This window comes from Abramis brama, assembly GCF_963993115.1.
Source record: "Abramis brama genome assembly, chromosome: 16".
In the NCBI taxonomy this organism is placed as follows: domain Eukaryota; kingdom Metazoa; phylum Chordata; class Actinopteri; order Cypriniformes; family Leuciscidae; genus Abramis; species Abramis brama.
The window spans coordinates 24935744-24960424 of NC_139978.1; the positions used below are offsets into that span (position 1 = coordinate 24935744).

At 35.2% G+C, this 24681-nt stretch overlaps 2 protein-coding genes across 5 annotated transcripts in view; both read right to left on the bottom strand.

The window, feature by feature from the left end:
* Window positions 1–1174: 1174 nt before the first annotated feature.
* LOC311098285 (tumor necrosis factor receptor superfamily member 14-like) lies at window positions 1175–9034 on the bottom strand. Its single transcript, XM_084138410.1, has 9 exons — window positions 8909–9034; window positions 5533–6006; window positions 4049–4174; window positions 3774–3929; window positions 3474–3561; window positions 3196–3383; window positions 3049–3098; window positions 2885–2928; window positions 1175–1665 (listed from the first exon to the last, which is right to left on the bottom strand). Exons 2-8 carry the CDS (start codon window positions 5666–5668, stop codon window positions 2899–2901), a joined length of 774 nt encoding a protein of 257 aa, XP_083994536.1. The 5' UTR covers window positions 5669–6006; window positions 8909–9034; the 3' UTR covers window positions 1175–1665; window positions 2885–2898.
* Window positions 9035–10587: 1553 nt separating this feature from the next.
* Window positions 10588–24681, bottom strand: part of LOC311098287 (tumor necrosis factor receptor superfamily member 14-like) — an 18622-nt gene continuing 4528 nt past the window's right edge. For 2 of the 4 annotated variants that reach the window (XR_014609443.1, XR_014609444.1), the window contains exons 2-9: window positions 22429–22791; window positions 22024–22149; window positions 21679–21834; window positions 21437–21524; window positions 21171–21361; window positions 20541–20580; window positions 19736–20419; window positions 18601–19340 (exon numbers count right to left, since the gene is read on the bottom strand). Coding sequence is in view for 2 of the 4 variants with exons in the window: in XM_084138419.1 (XP_083994545.1) it covers window positions 20558–20580; window positions 21171–21361; window positions 21437–21524; window positions 21679–21834; window positions 22024–22149; window positions 22429–22558 (714 nt within the window). In the remaining 2 variants the exon portion in view is untranslated. Of the gene's footprint in view, window positions 11696–11775; window positions 11864–12009; window positions 12169–12250; window positions 12377–13709; window positions 14064–18296; window positions 19341–19735; window positions 20420–20540; window positions 20581–20694; window positions 21148–21170; window positions 21362–21436; window positions 21525–21678; window positions 21835–22023; window positions 22150–22428; window positions 22792–24681 lie in introns of those variants that run through there. The other 2 variants (XM_084138418.1, XM_084138419.1) reach the window with 2 other exon arrangements.

The following is a 24681-nucleotide window of genomic DNA, read 5'->3' on the forward strand; positions in this document are numbered from 1 at the left end:
TTTGTACTTGTACCTAGTTATAGTTATATTATGTTATATTATGAAGACATTTACAGAGGGATTTGTAAATATATTATTCCTAGCCTGATTTATATAACATTTTATTCCAAAAAACATGGCGAAAATAATTTTTTTAAGGCTATTGACAGTATTTTCTGATTTACAGGATAACAAAAGTAGATATCCATAAATCCCTCTGTATTTTTTTTTCCCATCTAACATGTGAACACAATGAAATTTTTTTTTTTAACCTGGCTTTATCCAATACTCAGATTTCGTTGTTTTAAATCTATGCAAATTAGTGCATATTTGATTAGATATGGCCTAATTTGCATATTTAAACATTAAATTACAGAAAACTTGTAATACATTTTGTTTCTCATCTTAATGTAGGTATTCAACTGTGAAAGTTTCATGGTGATATCTGCTAGTTAAAAATGTTACCCTATTCACCTGTAGTGTCTCGCCTTAATTTGCATAAAAAAACTTGCAATGGTGTTTTTCTTAGTTATTATGTAATATGGAATACATCACATATCATATATACACTGGGAACATTTAAGAGTGATATTGATTGAATATGTATGTCGGCCTTAAAAAAATTACACAAATAATGCTTAATTTCACCTTAAAAGTTGGTATTTTGCATATATATACATAAAAAAGGCAGTGAGCCTCCATTATATCTTTGCTCTGACCCTTGACTATCGATCTAGAAACTTAATTTCCTCATCTTGATTGCCTACTTACAAAAAAACTAGGGGAAAATGGCCCAACGACTGAGCAAGATAGGCAATTTGGCGGCCATTTTGATATGCAAATTAGAAGGTAAAAAACTCAAAATTTCGCTTGGGAACCAGTTTTTTTGGACTCAGCACCCTTGAAATATGTAAGGTAGGCCGGTTCCCGACTTGTACCCATAAATGCTCCTCACTTCTTATAGAAGGCCATTTTTCAAAAATCCGTCTAGACTAAAACGGCTATGTTCTCTTCTTGACTGGAGTGTTGGAATCAGGCCATCCATGGTCATTGTCCAAAGCAGGTTAAAGGTTTTTTAGGACATGGTTCCCTTAGGCGAGAGACATGGAGGCGGAGCATACAAAAGCTATAAGCATATAGCCTTTGATATTAATAGAAACCAACAATATTATGATAGTTATAATGTGTTAAGACAGTAGATAATAACTAAGCAGTTTATTATTGTTGCACATGCATCATTGTCTGTATATTACTATTCATTGTTTAAATTGACATGTATGCATCATAACAAGATTACATTGCAATAAAAATAACAATTCATTAGTTGTTCACAGTTGTTGTACATTTATTTTAATGAATGTGTCATCAGATGGACAATTCAACATTTACCTGAACTTTAGCTTCAATTTTACTAAAATGTTTAATTTTACTGTGAGATGGATAAGAATCAAATCACCGAGCAACTGAAATTAGTGAGGGTGCTCTCAAGTGCAGTTGCAATAAGCAATGGCTCCACCATACGAATAGTGAGACATTTAAGATTTGTTACAAATCATTTTACCAATAATTGGAATGGAATTTCAAAAACATACTGCTATATTTTTCTATCAGCCTATTAGTATGCATTTAAGCTATCTACAATTTCGCACCAACAGAGCCTGGGCCGGATTCTGAAATGTTGTGATTCTGTGGAAAGAAAAGGATTATTAATAATTTGCTCCACTGCTTAGCCATTTTTCTCTTTCTCTTCATGTGATCTCTAAAAAGGCCTGTGTGTGTCTGTCTCAACATAAAAATGGCCTGTATAATATAGGCTACACTTTTTCATCCTTGGTCTTTTGATTTCACTGCACCACTTGTGTCATGCAAGTGACGGAAAGCAGTGAGAGGGTATAGACTATAGTGATAGGTGTTAGACTGGCACTGTTCTGAAATGTTTGGAAATTTTGTTGATCTGGTACACCCATGAATCAGAGTCTGGTTTTAACTGATCTCTGGTCAGTTTTATAATTTAGGTTCAGTTTTAATGACATAATGTGTATATAATGGAAACATTGAGACTGATATTTCATTATCTTGGCCTGATTAGCCAAGCCCTCTTAAAAACAAAAACAAACACTACAAATTAATTAAAGAAATGTACCTACACACTTCGTTTTATGATAGATAAGGCCTATATTTGTTGGTTGGTTAAAAAGTGACACTACACATGTGTTGGTTGTTTTCTTGTTACACTGTGTTGCCAGCATGTGGTTTTTCAAGCAGATTTAAAGAGTGAATCACTTGGTTCAATCAATTAAGAGATTTGAATGGCTCAGTTTCTCCCATCATAGTCTAGACAGGAAACGAATATCTGAAAATAATTGCAGTGTCATGCATTTTTATAATTTAATTTTTTCCCTAAAGTCCATTTTGTCAGTAAAATGTTTTTGCACCAAAAGTACTCATTTATTTAATGTCTCACAATCATGACTCTGACCCTTAAAATTAAACAGGCCATTTTTTCTGCTTTGTCTTTAAGACAAAGATTACAACACCCTCTTCACACAATAAAATGAGTAATAATGCTTACTCATGAGTTGTTAGGGCCAACATAATTTGCCCCATCAATCAATAACAGCCTTCTTGCAAAGCCTGCATTACATTGTGACACAATACACACTGAAAAGAAAAACTTAATCTGTTCTTAGAGGAGCAGCAAACAAATGAGTATGGCAGTTTTAAACTTTCAGCAACATACTGGTTGCTTAATCAGTGATAAAAAGTAGCTGGATGTCATTTGGAGATTGTGAGACATGGATTCAAAAATGTCAGGACCTTTACTAGCAAGCAATTTTTCAAAGGAAGAACTACACAACTGGTTTCATTTCAGCACCATTATATAAGGCCAGCTGTTGGTTCTTACCTAATCCTGGTTTATCAAAGTAGGTTCAACGAAGTCTGTCCTTTCTGTACAAAAAAGAAATTATTTCAGCAAAATAAAGCTTTATATACAACGTTTAGACTGTTTCCTATTATAATCCTATTTTAAATGTTTAACATAGAAGAAGTGGTCAAATATTCACTTACTGGTTCTGGATCATCCTCTGTTGCTTGCTGTGGTGTTTTGTAACGTTCATCTGCAATATAAAAAGTATTAACGCTGCTAATGCTAATAATACTAACACATTAAAATTAGTACTTAATGTAATTTTCTTATAAGAATTTAGTTCTTACGTTCATTAAAGCAACATGCTTTAAGTTTTCTGTATATGATGTATGTTATTAATGGCACCAAAACAGCAATGAGAACTGTAACTGCAACTGTGACTCCAACTATAAGTCCAACTGAAGTCACTTCCTTACATTCAGCATCAGAATATGTTGTTCCTGCTTTTATTTCTGTAAGTCCCTTAATCTCACATCTGAAAATGTTTAAGTCAATAATATTAGTATATCCAGTCTTATTAGAGTAATCTTTAATCAATATTTGTAAATCTGTGAACACTACTCACTTTGAATGTGGTTGGCATGCCATTAGAGAGCCATTTGAATAAGTGCCATCTGTGCAGTCAGCACACACACTATCAGTAAATGCTGTTCCTGTAAAAATATTGAGAGCCTGAATGAGATACAAAAAGTTAACAAAGATGATACTAAGGTTACTGGGGTAATCAAAAAATACAGATTACCTCATATTTGAGTCAAATTGTTAAATACAGGAAACAAGCTTGTGCTAAATAGTATTTAAGTACTAAAAATTATTATTTTCATTATTGTTTTAAAACTACAATTGAGTATATACACACACTCACCTGTTTGTTTAATATATTGTCCAGGTTTACATTTAGAGTGTTCCACAGCAAATTCACAGCTGCCTTTATTTGGTTTAATGCAGTAAAATTCTTCATGTGGCTCACAAATTGTGTCTGCAGAGCGTGTGCAGGCTTTCCGCACTCTTAGTCCTTGGTCTGTGGACACAAAAACAAAGCACCTCATCATATCTAAAGTGCAATGCATTAGACAGCACCTTATTAGTAGTTTTAAATCTTTTTATCATAAGTTATTGCATTTATCACTGGGCACACACCCGCATCACACTCAGAGCAGGGAAAACATTCTGTTAATCCGTTGGGTTGATCTGTGTACGTTGATGCAGGACATGGAACACATGTTGTAGTGGTATCTTCAGTGCAATGCCAATAAACACGGTTTCCTATAAATTTTTTTAAAAAAAAGTAAATTGTGTTTGATCAGCTGAAATCAGTCACACAGATGTGTGGTTGCAGCCAAAAACATTTACACATAAGATATGACATAGCCAAAACAGCTTCAATGAACGGAATCAATAGTTTAAAAACAGCGCATCTTTGGGCTTCTGGCACTTAAAGTATACTTGGACTTTGACTTTACAATTTTTATTTAAACTCCTTAGGATCTATAAATTCCTACTATGTTATATTGGTTAACAACATTACTTAAGGCCGGAACACATTATTCAGGGGTTCTCAAACCTGTTCTTGCACAACACATTTTGAATTTTGAATTAGCCGACACTGATGTTTCAACTCATCATCTCCTTTGTAGAGACAGCAAGATCTGAATTGGGTGTGTCAGATAAGGGAGATATACAAAATGTGCAATGCTGGTGGTACTTTTTTAAATTAATTTTTTAATTAATAATTATAATCAAACAAACAATAATATTTTTATTCATAGTAATAAAAAACTGATTAAAAAACTGATTAGTTAAAAAATGATTGCACAACTGCCCCATGGGTAGCGTTATGCACTAAGAATGTAAATCGCCATCAAACAAAAGAAGAAGAAAGAAGTAATATGGCATGCTTTTTCTTGGCATTCCTTTTACTGGTGACTCCTTGATTCTGTGCTCAGTTGAGAATGTCTTTGAGTGGTCACTGTTAATTCTGAGTTTCATACTTCAGGTTTACTGAACTTACTCCAGACTGTAGTTTGAAACCTGCATATCTCGAATAAGCAAGGTTTGGATTTTTTTTTTAAAGGTTTGGGTCAATCAACCGAGAGTTCAGGGTATATGTGACGGTGCTTTCTGGAATAACACCCAAGGCAGGTTTGAGAAACGCTGGTGTAGTATATACACAACTTTTAAAATATGACCAGATTTTAAAACACAACGCATCATGCACTTGCCAACTTTGTAAATGGTTACCGAGGAAAAACTGGACATCATACACTAAACTACTGAGAATAACACACTACATGACTTTCAAGTCGTTTGAAGCACAACAAACTCACAGAAACATGTGTCTCTTTGCTAAGAGATGCATGACAAATGAAACAAGCATCTAAAATCACAATATAAAAGAGGTCTGATATCCTCCAACTGGATGGAATCAGTCTAAAGCTAAAAAAAAAAAAAAAAAGTCAACTTTGCCTGCCTAAAATCTGCAGACTTGCTCCGACTTTTGACAACTTGTATCGACTTCTCTAGACTGCAAATCTGGGCAAAAATCTGTGTAAAAGTTGTGTTGTGTATTCCAGCCATTACTGTATACAACCCAAAATTTAAAAAAAAAAATAGTTTCACTGTACCGGGAGCACACATGGGGCAACATTCTCCATTCATCTCATATTCAGCACGGGCACATCCACAGAAACAAAGCTCAAAATGAGCAGCGATGACAATGCCAACAGTGGATATAATGGTCCTTAACAATAACATGTCCATTTACAGTGCAAGGCAGGTTTATTTAGTTCACTTGAAAGTGAAGGGAAACGATTCTCCCTTAGACTTCATGAACCTATTTTTTTTCACAACTTCACATTCAATAGTAGTTTAGATGTCGGAATACTTTGGCATTCCTGTCGACTGAGAGGTGCTTTAGCTCTGTGTTTATATGCATATAAAGGTTATCTCAGATCCTGATGACAGGCTGACTGCCTTTAGATGATCAGCATCAGCTTGATGGAGTCTTCAGATGTCTTGGAAGAACACTCCACCAGACATTTCTTCCTCCTCACACTCAACATGACTCCTCTTCAGTAAGCAGAGTAATCAGCTGAATTCTGTGAAGAGTTGAAATAAAATGGTTATAGCCAATGCATATGTTAACCTGTTAGCCAGCACCCCCACTTTTGAAAAATGCCCAGAAATGGCATACCCAAACTAAAACAGAAACAGTTCATGAATCCTTTGCACTAAAAGCACAAGGATGGTCTCATTTGAAAGCTGACACTTGGCAGTTTATTGTAAATTTAGAATTAATTGAAAACACAGTATATCAGAGCATCCAGCGCTCATAATGATTACATCGGCACATTTGGGTATAAATTCAATAAATATTATTCCTCTCTATAGAAATCTGACAAACCTATGAGAATATCTTTTTAATGATGTATAGTTTGTCAAGGTAATAACATTAAATCTAATAGTAACTTTGAACTAAAACAAAGAACGATTCAGTGCGTCGGCGCACTGGTGAAGCTTAACACCATTATGAGGCCTGCTTTAAAGGTGCCACGGAGTTGTGTTAAAGTGGTCATATCAGTATTTGATATACAAAGTAAATATGCTGTATGTTTGAAAACTAAAAATGTCACTAATCCAAAAAGGCCATATGAGCAGCAAAAACATACTCATTTCACATGCAAAGAGGTTGATCAGCAAAAAAGGTTTATTTTTATTTGTATTTATCTGTTTAACTCCACGGACCCTGTACCGTATAAAAAACTTGTTATAATGTTTACACATACTTTTTATAGGCTTCCCTGGTATCACCCAATTTATGGTATCACAATAGCTTATCTTTACAATCTAAACTTTACAAAGAATACCATAACTTTTGTTTTTATGATAAATATTAAATTAAATATTAGCTTAAATATGCATTGGTCCCAGACACGAATTTCCGCTTGATGATTGCGAAGAATATTTATTTATTTATATATTTCACAAAACAGTCAAGTCATATCACAAGAAAGCTCTCATTCTAAGGAATTTGCCAATATAGTTTATTTCATTGTGAGAAAATCATATGTCGAATGATCTTCAAAAGAATCGCGCAGTGAAATAGGATCACACTGAGAAAACAGAGACCAGCATCACATTCCAATAACTGCTTCAGTCAGCCACAAACACCCACAAACTTTATATCACCTTTTAGCTTATAGGATGTTATCTTTCAAATGAGACCATTTTCACGTTTCTGTGAGCTGTCGTTGGTAAAAAAAAAAAATTGTATTACAGCTCAAACTTAAATGTTTCTCACCTTTAGCACTGTTTTATGTTACTTCAAAGGGTTTCTTGTAAAATGACACCAAAATTGTCTATTTTGACAAACGCATGTGGGTATGGGAAGCGTTTCAATTTGGGTAGATAGCATCCCCAAAAATGGTCCCCGATCTTAACGGGTTAACGGTCAGAGGGAGCAAAACCAGTCATTTAAAACTAATGTGAGAAGCCTTGGCCTCAGAGAACAGAATAATGACAAAAAATATGCATTTAGTAAGGAAATTGGATATGCAGGGTTGGGTTTTCATTGTGGCCATTTTTGACTAAAAGGGATTTAAACGGCAAGATATCTTGAATATTTAGCAATTGTGACAAGGTCTGACTTGTTCTTACAAAGCATACACATGAACAACAAACATGTTAAAACAGATCCAGGCATGCTTACATAAAGCATAATTTAACCCTCTGGTGCTGTTATGTAATTTTTTTACCTAATTTACTTTTTTACGTTTTGGCACTTGATGTATGAACACACACACACACACACACACAATCATGTACACGACTGAAATGGACATGATTAATGATTTTTCCTACTATTGAAGTCAATGACTACCGTAAACTGTCTGGTTACCGACATTCTTTCATGCAACCACACAGGTTTGAACAACTTAAGGGTGAGTGAACGATGACAACATTTTCATTTTTGGGTGAACTATCCCTTTAACACTGGAAAGGCAGGCGAACTTGTGAAACGACTGACTTATATAATCGGGCAGAGGTTATTAGCGTTCGAGGTGAAGATAAATAGACAGACTCCGGTACTTAAACTGAAACCAAAAGCCATTGTAGGTTTCTTATTGATAGGTAGTCGACACTCCTATTTAGAGTTATGAAAGTTTATATTGTGAAATCACAACTACCAACGTCTCGCAGTAATTCTGCTAAAATATAATTTTATATTTGTATTCACTAAACGGCTAAGTATTTGAGCGAAACGTTGTATGAGTAGGCCTACTTTAAAGGACAAATCCAGTGAAAAATGAACCTAGGGGTAATTAACACATGGTTACTGAGTCGATCGTTCCCTGCGATGCGTTCGAGTCACGACTAGTCGAGTCACGAACGCCGTGCTACGTTAGATTTCACTATGCGTAATTCCTATCGACCAGCTCACTTAGCACGGCGTTCGTGACTCGATTAGTCGAGACTGTTTTCCAAGATGACGCCTGTCTGTAAACGCGTAATGTACTGTCTTTATAAAGTATCTTCTTATTAAACTGTCTGTACACTTACAAAGTTCTCAATGCTTCGGTTATCTAGGGACCCTCATTATGCTACCGTGTTAGTGTGAGGCTATTTTGAGCCTAATTGTTAGTGGTATTAACTAGCTATTTACTTTTACTTACTCTGTGCCCCATATACTAGTGTTATGAGCTAATCTGTTTTTAAAGATAAAACTCTAGCCTATACATTCGATTTTCATGAAAACGCATCGCAGGGAACGATCGACTCGGTAACCATGTGTTAATTACCCCTAGGTTCATTTTTCACTGGATTTGTCCTTTAAAAAGTGACAACAGACGTTTTGACAATATGCAATAACCATTTTCAAGAACTGCGTCAAACTTGTTTTTATCTAGGCCTACTCGAAAGCATATGGTAACGAATTAATGTCGCACAGACATCAACACTAGCTGTCTACGAATTAGACAATCGCAGTACAAAAAGTCTCACCTTAGTAATTTGAAGAGGAAACACGAAGAAACAGGTTAGTCCTCTTGTCTGCCTTTCCTAGATGTAACAACACGTAGCACCAGTCCAGAGTACAGTTTGTACGATGTGGCAGGGGTGGAGTGGAAAATAAACATTATGGCAAGCAGTTTTAACATTTAATTCTTAAAACCTACTAGTATTTATTTTCATGCTGCTAGTTATTTTTTTAGATAGTATCTATTCCATTAAGTACTAGTAGCCTATTTATTCATTAGATTCTAGTGCCTATTAAATTGGTACTAGTACTTATTCATTAGATACTGCTTATTCATTAGTTACTAGTACCTATTAAATAGATACTAGAACTTATTCATTAGATACTAGTACTTATTTCGATAGTTACTAGTAACTATTATTTTGTTACTAGTAACAAATGTAATTTTTTTCCCATTGACTTCTATGGGGATCTGTCATTCAGATATCAACTATTCAGTTCTGAGTATGTATTCCAGCTGTGACTAGTACGTATTTATTAGATAGAAGTAGTTATTTATTAGGTACTACTTATTTTTTAGATACTAGTACCTATTACTAGATACTAGTATTTGTTCAATAAATACTAGTTAATCATTAGATATACTAGTACATATTAAATAGATACTAGTACTTATTAAATTGATACTTACTTATTTTTTCTCCCATACTAGTACTTATTCATTAGCTACTAGTAGGCTACTTATTCAATAGATACTATTAGACGCTAGTATCTTTTGTAATTGTTACTAGTAACTATTCTTATTTTACTAGTCACAACTGCTTTTTTACTCGTCTTATGTTATGACTAGTCAGAACGGCCACTGTAGAGTTAAATTAAAAATCTTACTAGTAAAATTAAAAATCTTACTGGTAACATTTGGAATAAATAAATAGGTAGCCTACTAGTATCTATTGAATAAGTAGTACCTAAAGAATAAGCACTAGTATCTAACGAATAGGCACTACCTAAGAATAAGCACTAGTAGCTAATGAATGAGTACAACTTAATGGAATAGATACTAGTATCTAAAAAATAAGTACTAGTAGCATGAAAATAGAGACTAGTAGGTTTTAAGGATTAAATGTTTTAACGGCTTGCCATAGTCACGTCGCTCTGCCTAAACTGTTTTCACATGGATTTTGATCGGATTTATGTTTACAATATTTAACAACAATACTTTTAAATAAAGTCACATTTCTGTTCATACAATATGCAAAATGTATCATGATGTACAATGAGCAATTTTAAAACAGCCTATTGATCATGCTTAATGTCAATGAATGTATACAAACACAGTAGTTTACAGTTTACTTCAAGGTTATAGGCTAGTATGGCTAAATCTATACACCTTTTTTATTAAAAAATATTAATAAATGTTTTACATGTTGTAAAGTTTTTCCCATTTGACTGATCGTATTATTTCCTTTATGTTCATGTTGTAACAAATAATAATTAGACCCCGAGTATGTATTTAATGTCAAATAAAAATATTTATTATATTTAATACAAAGCCTTGAACAACGTGTGAAACAACAGTGAAACGTGTGTTTCTCTGTATGAAAACAAATAGCTTAGGGGATATTTTTTTTAAAAATGTCTAGGTTTAAAACATATTTAAACGGCTCATAATAAAAACATAAAAAAACATGCAAACAACAAATAATCATCTTAAAACATTAAATCTTTAATGATAAAATGTTAAAGACGTGGACAGATTCAATATTTTTAGCAGATAAACACTTAATAATATTTGTTCACCGTATTATGACAGAAATATCACACACATCTCACCGATGTATTATCCATCATGCTTCTGTTTTCAAATGTCTCACTGGCTCAAATGCGTGTTTCACTTGTTCAAGGATTTAAAATGATTAAATACATGTAGGGCTATATTTGACATTAAATGCCCATCCCTCCGTGTCTTTACTATATTTGTCACAAGTTCACAACATGAACATAGGCTACATAAGGAAATAATATGATCACATAGGCTAGTCAATTATGGAGACATTTTACTATATGGACACATTTATTATTATTTATTTTTTTAAATATGTGGTTAATTTTTTTCTCAGTTTATGCAAATTAACTTATGCCGTAACAAAAAATAGCTTGCATTAGGCTCTTGTGTTTAATTTGAGAAACACTGGCATTTAAATTCCACACTCAACTACTGATTACCTACATCCAACGATCATGTGTGAAAACACTTGCACATAATTTGTTCACCAAATTCTCCTGATAAGCAGCTCTATTATTCAGCTCAAGTCAGTTCAGTGTTGATTCAGTTCAATAACTGTAAAATGTATCGATTGTGCAACAATTGTGCATACATACTGTATAGGCTACTATACAATATGTATGTAATTTGTGCACATACTTGTATGTTTGACTGCCATGACAAACTCTTGTAGAGTCCACTGCACACTGAACAAGCACATAATACTGTTTTACATTTTTCACATTCGTGTTTGTGTATATGGCTAATCATTTGATGATTTGTGAGTAGAGTTACTATGCAAAACACAATTTTTAGCAGAGTTAAATCGTTTTGAATGAAGTGTTAGCTTTCGCAAGAGATGCATGACATTTTGCATGTTGTGTGCATGTTATGTGGTTTTGTGTGTAGAGTTTAGAGAAAAGGAGCTATAGTTTCAGAAGTCCAATTTAAAAAACTGTCAAAAGCATTAACACTTGTTGAATTCCCACATTCAGCATCAGATGACATTGTTCCTGGTTTTATTTCTGCAAGTCCCTCAGTATCGCATCTGTAAATTTTTGAGAGCAATATTAGAATTTGTAGTCGTTTATAAAACAATCTTTTTAACACTTAATGATAATCTCTTACTTTGAATGTGGTTGACAGGTAGTGAAAGAGCCATTAGAGTAAGTGCCTTCTGCACAGTTACCACAATCAGTATCAGTAAATGCTGTTCCTGTAAGAATATAAAGACAATAACTGTCTTAATAATCATTATAAGTACTACTTGGGTCTGTCATCATGTTTAGCAAGACTAATAATGGCCGCTTTCTATTCTATTCTCGCTATTCTAAATATTCTACACAGATACACCTCACCCACCTGCTTGTCTGATATATTGTCCAGGGTGACATTCAGAGTGTTGCACAGCAAATGTACAGCTGGCTTTATTTTGCTCAATGCAGTAGAATCCGTCCAGTGGCTCACAGACAGTGTCTGCAGAGCGTGTGCAGCTTCTCTTTACACTTACTCCTCTTTGTCCTGTTGAAACCATAACACACTTTTTCATTTCTGTAGAAATTGCTTCTTTATTTCAAGTCTTAATTTTGTGAAACATGCTCACCTGCATTACACAGAGAGCAGGGAAAACATGCTGTGAGTCCGTTGGGTTCATCTGTGTAAGTTAATGCAGGACACGGAGAACAAGTGGTGCTGACATATTCATTGCAATGCAAATGAACATGGGTTCCTACAAAGGTAAAGTATGAAAAACATGAATTCTCCTGAGTCACTCTAGTGAACTGCTGTGCTCTGTCATCAGATCATGCAGTGACATCCTCAGTGTGTCATAAATATCAAATATTTGTATAAATTGATGAATGTCTTCTCAGATAAGTATATCACAGCTGGAAAATCGAGCATAACTTCCACATTGGTCCAGGATGGTTTAAAGGAGAACTCCGGTCAATTTTAACATTGAGCTCATTTTTTTGTAAATTTGGAGTGCTGTCAATACAGAGAACAACGACAAAAATCGGTGTTGCCTACACCGTGTTATCCTCTTTTTAAAATTTGCACCCTGTTGACTTCAATGGGGCAAGTTTTAAACCTGCTTTTAGCCTCTTAACATCCTTGATGTGTCATTACAAGTGCACAGCCAATGTGAGTGATTCCTTCAGAGTGAACACGGGTGAATCTGACTGCAGTAGATGTGAAAGATATGAATAAAAATGATGTTATTTCAGCCAGCGCACATACCTGTATTTACATCCTGTTTTCGGTCGAAGTCCATAGTAATCGATTGTCGAGTTCACGCGCATAGGTTTAGTTACTATGATCACGCGCGTGAACTCGACAATCGACTACTGTGGACTTCGACCGAAAACAGGATGTAAATACAGGTATGTGTGCTGGCTGAAATAACATCATTTTTATTCATATCTTTCACATCTACTGCAGTCAGATTCACCTGTGTTCACTCTGAAGGAATCACTCACATGGCTGGGCACTTGTAATGACACATCAAGGATGTTAAGAGGCTAAAAGCAGGTTTAAAACTTGCCCCATTGAAGTCAACAGGGTGCAAATTTTAAAAAGAGGATAACATGGTGTAGGCAACACCGATTTTTGTCGTTGTTCTCTGTATTGACAGCACTCCAAATTTACAAAAAAATTTTAAGAGCTCAATGTTAAAATTGACCGGAGTTCTCCTTTAAGGTGGTTAGAGTGCTGGTCTAGCTGGTGGACCAGTATGCTCTTCTCAAGAAAAACTGAGCTAGTGTTACTGACACCAAACATCTCTTGCTGGTCCCAGCATGCAAAACAAACCTCATGCTAGCATGACCAGCAATGCTGGATTTTTCAACAGGGATGACTTTACCTCCTCAAGTGATACTTTCTCAATTCCAGTTCTTACATGCACACATTTGTTAATAGCCAAACAAAAACTTTCCTTTGTTTACTGTTATTTGAAAACACAACTTCATTTTGTTTGCCTAATAAAGTCTGAACATTTTTAAGCTTTGTCACTCATTCAGTATTTTCTTAAGGCAGAACCAAACATTAAACAGTGTATACTGTACCTGGCACACACATGGGGCAGCATTCTCCATTAACCTCATATTCAGCAGGAGGACATGCACTGAAGCACAGTTCGAAGTTCAAAGTGACAACTGCAGCAATGTATAAGATAAATCCGAACTTAATCATATTCATATAAAGTGAAATGCAGATTTATTTATTCAGTTTTAAAGTGGAGACAAATAGTATGTGCTGGTTTCTTCAGCATTAGATGAAGTAATTATGATCAGAGCCACCGTTGGCCAAATGGATTGCAACTAAAAGTTGTCTTGTAACCAGTAGATTCCTGGAGATGAATTAAGTGTCTCTGCAGGTTCACACATAGCAATACTCCAACAGTTGCATTCTGGAAACAGCTGAAATGACAAAATGACAGTACTGAGTTCTACACCAACATAAACATGAATAAAGTGTTGATTTAAAGGTGTTCAGGGTTAGTCTCTGTTATTTCTGGATCGTATCAATTTAAGAATGTTTATGCATAAAACAAAGATCCAAATACATAAAAAACATTTTTTTTGTCCTTTGTGTTTTTAATCAAACTTGCCCTGACTTATGTACATTAATTGTGAACAAAAGACAAGTTCAAACAGATCAAATCAAGTATAAACTGTCAATGTCAAACATTTTAATTTTCAGGTTTGAGCAAGCAGGTAGATCTTAGTAGAACAAGACTGGCGACCCTAGGCCAAGACACATGATTACTACAGCAATACTTCTGTGATATTGCTGTGGAAAAACTGCATAGTTTGTGGTTAAGTCTCATTTCTTAATGAGAAGGAGAAATCATATGACATGGTCAATGACTCAACAACAACAAACAGTTTGCTGTCCATGTACACTTAGTAGAAAACATGACACGATGTATAGCCTACAGTGCTATTTAAAACTATGTAAATAAAGCGATAATGTATATCAGCTTTGTCAGCTTTGATGAGCAGAGTCAATGACATAATCCATTTTAAAGATCCAACAGAGAGACGTCTATTTGATGCCTATTATTTTTACCTACCATATTATGCTGGTTAGCTAGCATGCTAGATTGCTAATATTTCCAGCCAGTCAGAATTCTTACTAATTTATTAAGAATCATAAAAAACATTTATTTTTGTATGCTCTAAATCAACAATGTCCAAATCAAGGGTGTCAAAATTGGACAAGCTCAAAACATTGAAGAACCTGTACACCTGTATTTAGCGTCAAACACTTGTGATCCGATCGGCCAAAACGCGTCCTAATGCCAGATGTAAACAGGGCCTCAGTCCTGGAGGGTCACTGTCCTGCAGAGTTCACTGTTCCTTCAGAGTACCTTCAAATTGCCTCTTCACACATTTCTAGCTTCAAGTTTCTAATGCCAAGTAAGAAATGCTATTTCATGCATAGGCTACTGAGTTTTTTACACTGTAAAAGAGTTGGATTCCCATGCTAAACATGGACAAAGTTTCAAAAATTAAGTTGTACGTTTGATGGAGTATTTCTGTACCAAAAATACTCCTTCCGGTTTGTCACAAGTTTCGGAAAGTTTTTTGGCACGCGCACAATCCTAACCCCGCCCACCTTCTGACGCAGCGCGCGTCACTCAGCTCGCTCTGCTACTCCGGTTATCTCTGTGTATATTTTAGGCAACGAAATATGTTATAAAACACCATACTAACTCTTTTCGTTTTCATTTAAAGAAATCTTAAACATTATAGCCACACAAATGTGGTTCAGGCAACGCGTATTGATTATATTCACTGCACATAACGTTTGCCTATTTATAAAAAAAACAAAATATAAAACACAAACCTGCCTCTTTTCTTTTTAAATATAATATAAAAATATGAAACATTTTAATATGGTCCAGGCAATATGTGCATTTGTACTAAACAACAGATTTTGCAGTAAACAACATTACAGATCATCTTCGTTGTATTAAAATTTAAAATGACAAAACTCAACCCAGTGTCTTTTTGTTAAATTTCAGTTTTATCAATATTAGCCATTATAAAAGTATAAGTAAAAGGTATAAGAAGCTATACAAATAAAGCAAACAATTCAGTCAAACATACAAAGTCAGCGCTCTAGTCTAACCATACAACGGTAAAGTTAAATAGCTTATAAAGTTATGAAACTTCCCCTCAGCCAAAACGATTGCCCAGGGAACAAATTATAGATTCACGAGACCAAAAATCGCCCATTAGATATAGACAAGACATATATCTCATGTTTAACCACTACAGAGACGCCAGAGTCGGCGGCAAACGTCAGAACGACTAGCCGAGGAAAGGCTGTACCAGGCTGGGTACATGAGCGCCGAGCGCCCGGTCATCGCTAGATCTCACAACTGGATAAAATTTTCATAAATCTTTAAATAAACCACAGATTTGAGCTTTAAACAACTACATTCTCGCCTGAAAAACTCTTAAAACTACATTTCATGATACAGAAACAGTAGTATTATATTTCAACTGTGTTAAAAAATGGCGCTTCTTATTTTGTCATTCTCCTTGGCGCAGCCTAAGCTGTCAATCAAGCTGTCAATCAAAGTTAACCACACCCTTATTTGTCATACATTTTATATCTAAATACGATCTAAACTAACGAGTTAGAAAAAAATTCACCCCCCTCACAGTTGTCAGGCACTCGGAAGCTATCGAAAAATACAATAAAAGTCCATGGGACCAACCTGTAAAAACATGAATTTATGCTGTGAAAACGGACATTTTAACATGGGGTCTATGGACATTTGCTCCCTTTTGGGACCTCCCTCTAGCGGATTTTCTATGTATTGCAGTTTTTCGCACTTCCGGGTAGGCTTCATTTTTCAGATTAGAATGTTGCCGCTTGGTTCTGATATGCTCGTGATTATTTAGCTCCGCCCACACGGCACGCCTCCAGCCGCTCGTTTTTTTCCAGAAAGACTCGGTACAGCCTATCTTTCTTTTATAAATATAATAAAACTAAAGACTTTTTGCAGATATGAAGGATGCAATACTACTCTATAGGTACTCATGATTAATATGAGATTGACTGAAACTGAGTGTTTCACCCCCCCTTTAACTTTTAGGGGATTGGACACCCTTGCTCTAAATTGTGAGGAAAAAAGTGTAGCCTATATAGACCCCGGTGATGGATCCTGGGATAGGCATATATAGTTCATTTGAGTCAGTTTCTCCAAGTAGGTATAGCTGCAGACCGAAGAGCTCCAAAATGGGGAGTGAACTCCAAAAATAGACAAAACCTCCAAAAAGGGGAGGGGTCTCCATGAGCAAAAACTTTCGCCATAGAGCGATGCAGGTATGATAACACTTTGTAGGCCAAAACACGGAAGCGAGTTACACTTTTAGCACTTCCGGTTCTATGTCCAGAAGTCAATGGGTTTTTTGAATGAGGTTTTGGTTAAATGGCTGAAATAAGGTCTGTGGTGAACACAAGCTCAAGAAACTTTCACGTTTTATTCTACGACATAAAATACATCAATACCCCACTCGTGATTTTTTTGAAGCTGTTACATGTCTTGAAAAAGGCGGTGGCTAACAAGTGGCTAAATGGGACTACAGAGGCTGTCGAGGAGATTAAACGTCATCACGCCGAACAGGTAAGCTTATGCTTTAACAGCCTTGTTATACATATAATAGTGCTCTTATAAACTATTCTAACTCAAACGTTATGAGAAAATGTTTTTAGATAAAAACTGAGAGTTGTCGGAGGCTTAGTGGTGGTGACGTTGAATTCGTGGGACCGTGGTGTAGTTCACCATAGCCTACCTTTAGCTTTTTACTTCTGGTGACTGCATTTTGGCTTCAAAATTCATAAAAGTTGTGTTCATCTTGTGATAATTATCTTGATGGACAAAACGTGCAATTAACTTTTGTTGATCACAGAGATTGTTTTTAACAATAAATGGAAAAATCCTATTGAGTTTTTGTCGAGGGAACCAAAGTGGTGTCATACCTGCACCACTCTATTGGCTCTGGCTTCAAGCCAATTTTCATAGCATACATTTCAAAATAAAAAATTGTAAATTAAACATCATTTCTAGGTGATCTAAAATAAAAATGTATAACATATACTATATAAATAAAAATTCCTATATAGCTAAATAAATATGCTCCGTGACGTTTTACTCTATCGGGGTGTTCATCTCATGAAATAGCATTTATTTTCAAGCTGATTTTAGTCATCCAGTTCTCTAGTTATTTATTTTATTATTTAATAGTTATTTCAGTTAAGTGATTAGGCTAAATAGTTTTTTTAGTTATTTTATTTCGTTATTTTTTTATATATTTTTTTTGTAAACAGTTCTTTTTGACATGCTTAATCTAAATAGGTGATTGATACAACAGTGTCATTCGGTAGGAAAGGCTATTTAACATTTTAGGATATTAAATAAATGTAGCCTAAATGTTGACGAATTACAGTTTATTTCTCTCAAACACAGTGGATGTTTTAAAAGATATGAGGATATCTTCGCTGTGCATAACGATGTCTGAAAACAGCAGCTTCTTGATACAATTTGCACACAACAAATTTTAATGTAATGTAGGCTACAACAGTGACGTACAGTCACGTCAGTCATCTCGATTTAATCAATTGAAAACACTTACCGTTGAAGGTCGTTTGCATATGAATTCTAATGAAATAAAAATAAAAATCCTGATTCCTGACAACCAACTTCCAAACTGAAGGTAGGCTATGTGTCAACTAACAGGGGCGGTGTTAGGAGTCTCCGTGTCAATTGGACCACTACAGAAGCCTCCCCCTTTCCACCCCACATGCCACTGTGTCTTTTTTGTTTTGTTTTTGGGACATAATTTAGTTTTTAGTGCTAGAAGAGACTTAAAGAGACTAAGTCCACAACACATGGGAGACTTTTCTGGTGTTTACACCAACGTTTCACCATCTTCAGTATTTCAATGTAAAAAAATTAAAGTTTTTTTTTATTCAGATTTTTTTGTTACACAACGTACAAAAATGTAACAATGTACCTATTGATTAATGTGAATAATGTATGAGCTGGGTGGAACCAGTGGAGACAAAGGAGACTTGGAGCTAGGCAGGACCATAGGAGATTGGACTCGGGGCGGGACCAGCAGAGATGAGAGGCTTTGGGGAATTGCCCCTTCTATTTCCTCAATACATTACAAAGGCCAGGCAGTGGGCACAGCTTATGCTTAGCGGTGGGAGTATGGGTGGGGCTCCAGTCCATCCCCTATAGTACTCCACGAGGACACCCTCTGGAATGATGGTGTTGCCGGCTCAAGCACATGTTAAGACTTTCCAAGCTCAGGCTCTGGGGCGATGTTGTGCCCAGGTGTCGACTCTGGCACGGTGGGCTCGGGCTCTGTGCCTGCAGTGGGCTTTGACAAGATGTCTGTGATGGGCGTGTTGGACAGTTGGCTGGGCTCTGGGACCGGAGTGGGGCTAGAGACTTCTTCTGCAGTGCAGATGTGAATGAAGATCCACTACTTCCCACATAGGCGGCAACATTTCTCAGAGGACTGTTCATGGGCAAGCGTGCCTTGGACTGCTCTCTGAGGCTGGTGTGGAAAAATATGCAGAGCGAGAGGTCCGTGGGTGAGACACACCAGGTCTAAAAAGTCCTTTGTATGGTCCTTGAGGGAGTGAAACTAACAGAACTAAAACTAACCCTGAAAGATACAAAGTAATCCATTGTTAAGATTTTATTACAGTTATGCAACAGTCAGCTGCTGATCAGTCTGTTTTGCTTAGAGAGACACATGAGCTTGACACACTTTCACTTAAACATGGTTCAGCGCTTTAAACATTGCTTATTTAGTTTAAGGGTGTGATTGTCTTTTTCAGTTTTGTTAATGGTTGTAATGGCTTTCTGATTAGCGTGCTAGAGATGTTATTTTTCATTGTAGGCAGAATTATACAAGTAATGTCCAGTAATGTGGTTTGTATACCAGTTTAAAAAACATGGATGAGTATCAATTTAATGATTTACAATTTACAAATAAAATATTAGCTTTAAAAGTGAAACATGTTATAATCTCTACGGTAAGAACCATATATTTCTCACCATCCTTATCCACGTGAACCTGCAGAGACACTTAATTCATCTCCAGGAATCTACTGGTTACAAGACAACTTTTAGTTGCAATCCATTTGGCCAACGGTGGCTCTGGAGTTGGTTATGGATAGGATATGCAATAGAATGCCAAATGTGAAAAAATATATATATTTTATTCAAATTCAAACCACTAATATCAATTGCAAATACAATTAACTGATGTAGAATAGTGACATTGTATTAAATGCAATAACTAAAGTAGCTACTGAGAAGTTAATGAAAACACAGATATGCACGAATTGTAAGTGAACATTCATTAGTGTTTTAAAATGATGATTTCATATAATGCAAAATGAATACATTTAAGTAATTAATACAAATTATAATTGTGCAAAAGTAACTGAAGGAAGTATTTAAGTGTTTTATCACAGTTTTGTAATATTCCTCATGTTCATATTGTTGCAACACTCATACTGCAACTTTCTTTTCTGAGGCTTATTGGCACAGCACTTCATAAGCAGAGCCGTCGCTGGTCAAATGGGTGTCTCAGTTTGTGGCTCTATCTGCTGGACTTCAGGCATGACAAATTCTTTAGAGAATGTGAAGACAAGTCTGGAAACTGTAGTCATTCACAATTTGTTGGGACTTGTTCTTCCAATCTGACTGTCTCAGTATTTATCCTGCCACCAATAACTGAAAACACCGTGAAGGAAAGCATTACATTTCAGCTTGTACAAGCACAATTTTTTTCTCCTATATGTACAGTACATGAGCTGTTAAACTGTGTTAAATGTCTGTGATTTACTATTCTTACCTTTTGTGCTGGCTTTTTCATTTAAATAATTTCCTGTCTCCTTTTAACAAAAAACAAATAAACATATATTTTATTTAAAACATAGAAAAGATATTTGCTGTTTTTTTTTTCCATTTAATGTTAAAAAAAAGAAATAAATAAACGTTCAGTATACCTGTATTCCTGTATGAACAGAATGAAGACAAATTATTAGTAATTTAATCAATATTATATTTCTCACTGCATCACCATCTTTTTGTATTGTAGCAAATATGCAGTAGTCTATGAATGATTGTCAAAATTATTATAAAAGTTACAGTATCAGTTATACTGTAGGCCTATATTACGTATTTAATTTATGCATAGAAAAGTCATTAATACATTTACATTTATTCACTTAGCAGATGCTTTTATCCAAAGCGACTTACAAATGAGAACAATAGAAGCAGTTAAACTAACAATAGGACAACAATATGCAAGTGCTATGACCCTTCCCAGTTTAATTTAATGCAGTATGTGTACTTTAAAAAAAAAAGATGGAATAATAAATAATGATAATAAATGATGATAATAATACATTTCTTGAATAATAAAACAACTATATAGATCTCATACTACATAAATATTCAGAAAAAAATTAATAAAGCTTACCTGAATGTTTAGAACATTTCTTCTTTCGAATATGAACAATTTTAAAAACACTTACTAATATAATTATTATTAATAAAGGAACTATAACACTAATAGCTATGGCTGTTGAAGCAGTCAACAGGGGATTTCCACATTCACTGTCAGATGATTGAGTTCCTGGATTTGTTTCAGTAAGTCCTATGGCATCACATCTGTGAATGATATCCAGGATCAGATTTGTCAAAAATGAATAACAGCACGTACAAGCAGTTTAAGGGAGTACTTACTTTGTGTGTGGTAAACAGGATGAGAAAGATCCGTTTGAATATGTGTCATCTGTACAGTCAGCACACACAGTATCTGTGGAGCCAGTACCTAAAAAGATAATGGACACATAGTTGACTACATCAAAGGTTACTATTGTTATAAAAAAAAAATGCTTTGTTTCCTTAACTGCAACTAATGCACCACAGATAACAATAAACAGCCTTTCATGCACTGTTCATATTTATATACTTTTATCATTTACCTGCTTGTTTGATATATTGTCCAGGTCTGCATTCAGAGTGTTGCACAGCGTATCTACAACTGTCTTTATTTCGATCAATACAGTAGAATCTTTCCAGTGGCCCACAAACAGTATCTGACGACCGAGTACATGCTTTAATCACTCTTATTCCTCTGTCTAAGATAGAAATGAGTAAGCAGAAACCATATTACATAAGTTACTTTTACGAACAGTTACCCCTGAGTAACTAACATCTCTTCAGATGCTAAATCACCTGCAATAAAATATCAAACAGATTCAAATTAATAAAATCTATAACAACTTTTTAATTTTTAGATGAACGAATATAAAGGAGGAAACACTCACTTGCATCACACACGGTACAGGTAAAGCATTTTATGAAGCCGCTGGGTTCATCAATGTAAGTGAATTCAGGGCATGGAACACACGTTGTGCTGGTGTCATCTGTGCAGTGCCAAAAAACACAGTTTCCTAAAAAGCAGCACATAAAATTTGTCAATTTTGGCAATATGATGTAAAATGCATTGTCATATACTAACTTTCACTTTTTTTTTTTGGCTTTTATGCAGGAAAAAAAATCATTAATGCAGACTAAAGCAGATTATCATCACTACTGAAGTTATATTTAACAAACTTACAGTAAAAAACTTTGATAAAGAAGATAGATTGAAAAATAAAAAGCATAAAAATAAAAACAAATTGTGTAAAATATGTAAACTATATGGTATAACTTATTATGAGCAGTCTTACCAGGAGCACACATCGGGCAGCATTGCCCATCTATCTCATATTCAGCATGAGCACATCCACAAAAGCAAAGATCATAGTTAAGTGGAACAATAACAGTAATGAGAAGAGTAATCCTTATTAAAGTGAACATGTCACATAAATCTCAGTGGAGTCTAGACAGCTGATATGAGCAACTGAGCATTCAGGAAACATTTCCTCGCTGTGCCATTAGTTGCATGGTCTGATGGTGCCTTAACAGCTAACACTATGAGGGGATTTTGTTGAAAACTGGGAGACAAGAAGACAGTCGTTCAAAAATCAGATCTTGTGCAGGTTGTATTTCCACAAGCATCTTGCAGACATATCCATTCTTTGGCAAACAAACTGGAAAAAGAAAGAACAGAAAAGAATCAGCTCACTGAACTTTCTCGCCTATAGGCCTATTAGGTTTTTTTTTTTTTTTTTTTTTCAAATTAAGGCACTTATGTCTTGAGAATAGAAATAAATCTCTGAAAACACGTTTCACACACTCACTCATTCATTTACTTAATTGTCTACTGTGAAGCTGCATCAAATTCCACCATTTATAACATTTTCCCTAAACATCAAAAACATTTTCACCACAGTGTCATTTCCACTAAATATATCAAATATAGCCTATTATTTAATAGCATTTTGTGATGGAAATGTGTTGCAAAATTGACATTTTTAAATATTTTGGGAAATAAAACAGATGACTGTTTTTCTCCTAAATGCAAATGGAAGTTTTTTTATTTTATTTAGTTTTTTTTTATACATAATACTGATATGGGATAAATAAACATATTCATTCATATTTTAATATCATGGATATTGAAATTCTAATTCTCAAGTAAATCACCAAATCAATAAAAAAATGTTTATAAAATCATTATAAAATCATTTACAAATTAACCCCAGAAAACAAGTGGGAGGAGCAAAAGGAGGAAATAAGTGAAAACTACTTTCACTGTAGTCAAAATTTGAAGGAAATTTATAAACAACACGTATAGACCAATTTCGAGCCGACGACGTCACAGTTACGTCACGGCGTTAGCTGGTGGCAAAACTGGAGGCGGCCATATCTATGGCCAACACAAACCAGTACAGATTCGGCTACATAATGAGCTTAAATTATTATTATTGTTATTAAATGTCATATTGTTGTGTTGTTGGGTGCAAGAATCGACGGAGTACAGGCTCCAATTTGGCTATACATTGTTTTGATTGATTGTGATTAGACTTTTTGAAGAACCTGGTAAGAAAGGGTAATCAGTTAAAAAATGAATATGCTGTATCTGGAATTTTTATTTCTACAAAATATTCACATCATTAAAATTGCACCGTATGTCACTCTTTACATTGTTGTCTTCTGTCTGGCCTTGGCGCTGGCTATGCAGAACTGCGGATCGTAGGCTACCACACAAGTCTTGTACGTGACCATTTAGTACAGTTATAGGCATCTAAAGATATGGCATCAGTTTCTCTATCAGGTAGGTGTAGAAGTCAGGCCACTCAACCGGAGGTAGCGTTAACGTTAATCCTGTCAGATCGTCCATCCATTGACTGAGCGTGTACGGGTCAAAATACTTAACGTTAAAATAACTTTTGCAAATAACAGTCGCGTTACTGGACAGTAACATTAAGATAAAATGGGATTTTCTCCAGTCATTATTAAAAAAAAACAAGCTAACAAACTGGCAAACTAACGTTAGTGAAGCGGCCAGAGCTATCGTTCTGCCACCACCTAAGCTCCGCCCACAAAAAACGTCACCATGTTTACCAACTGAAAAGGGGTCTTAAACAGTGTTGCCAACTTAGCGCCTTTGTCGCTATTTTTAGCGACTTTTCAGACCCCTTTAGCGACATTTTTTCAAAAAAGCGACTAGCGACAAATCTAGCTACTTTTTGGACAAAACTCAGTAACCTCCAAATGTTGCCAGCATAGTCCTGCGAGCGCGAGTTTTGCTTTCTTCTTGCCGTCACACACCTCTCTCTGCGTCTACCCTGTTCAGTGAATGGCTGAGAGAGGAGCAGTAGCACGGCTGCTGACAGACGTAAATGAGCAGTGTTGTTTCCACGGACTTATCACTTATCTTTTGTTTTATATTTAAACAATTTAGTTTGACCATTTTATTTTATTACTTACGCTTATCACTTGTAATACTCACTATCACAGTGCTTTAGTTCACCCAGTTCCCGAACTCTCTCAATTCAGATAATTTTACACATATAAAAAATAGTCATTCAATAGCT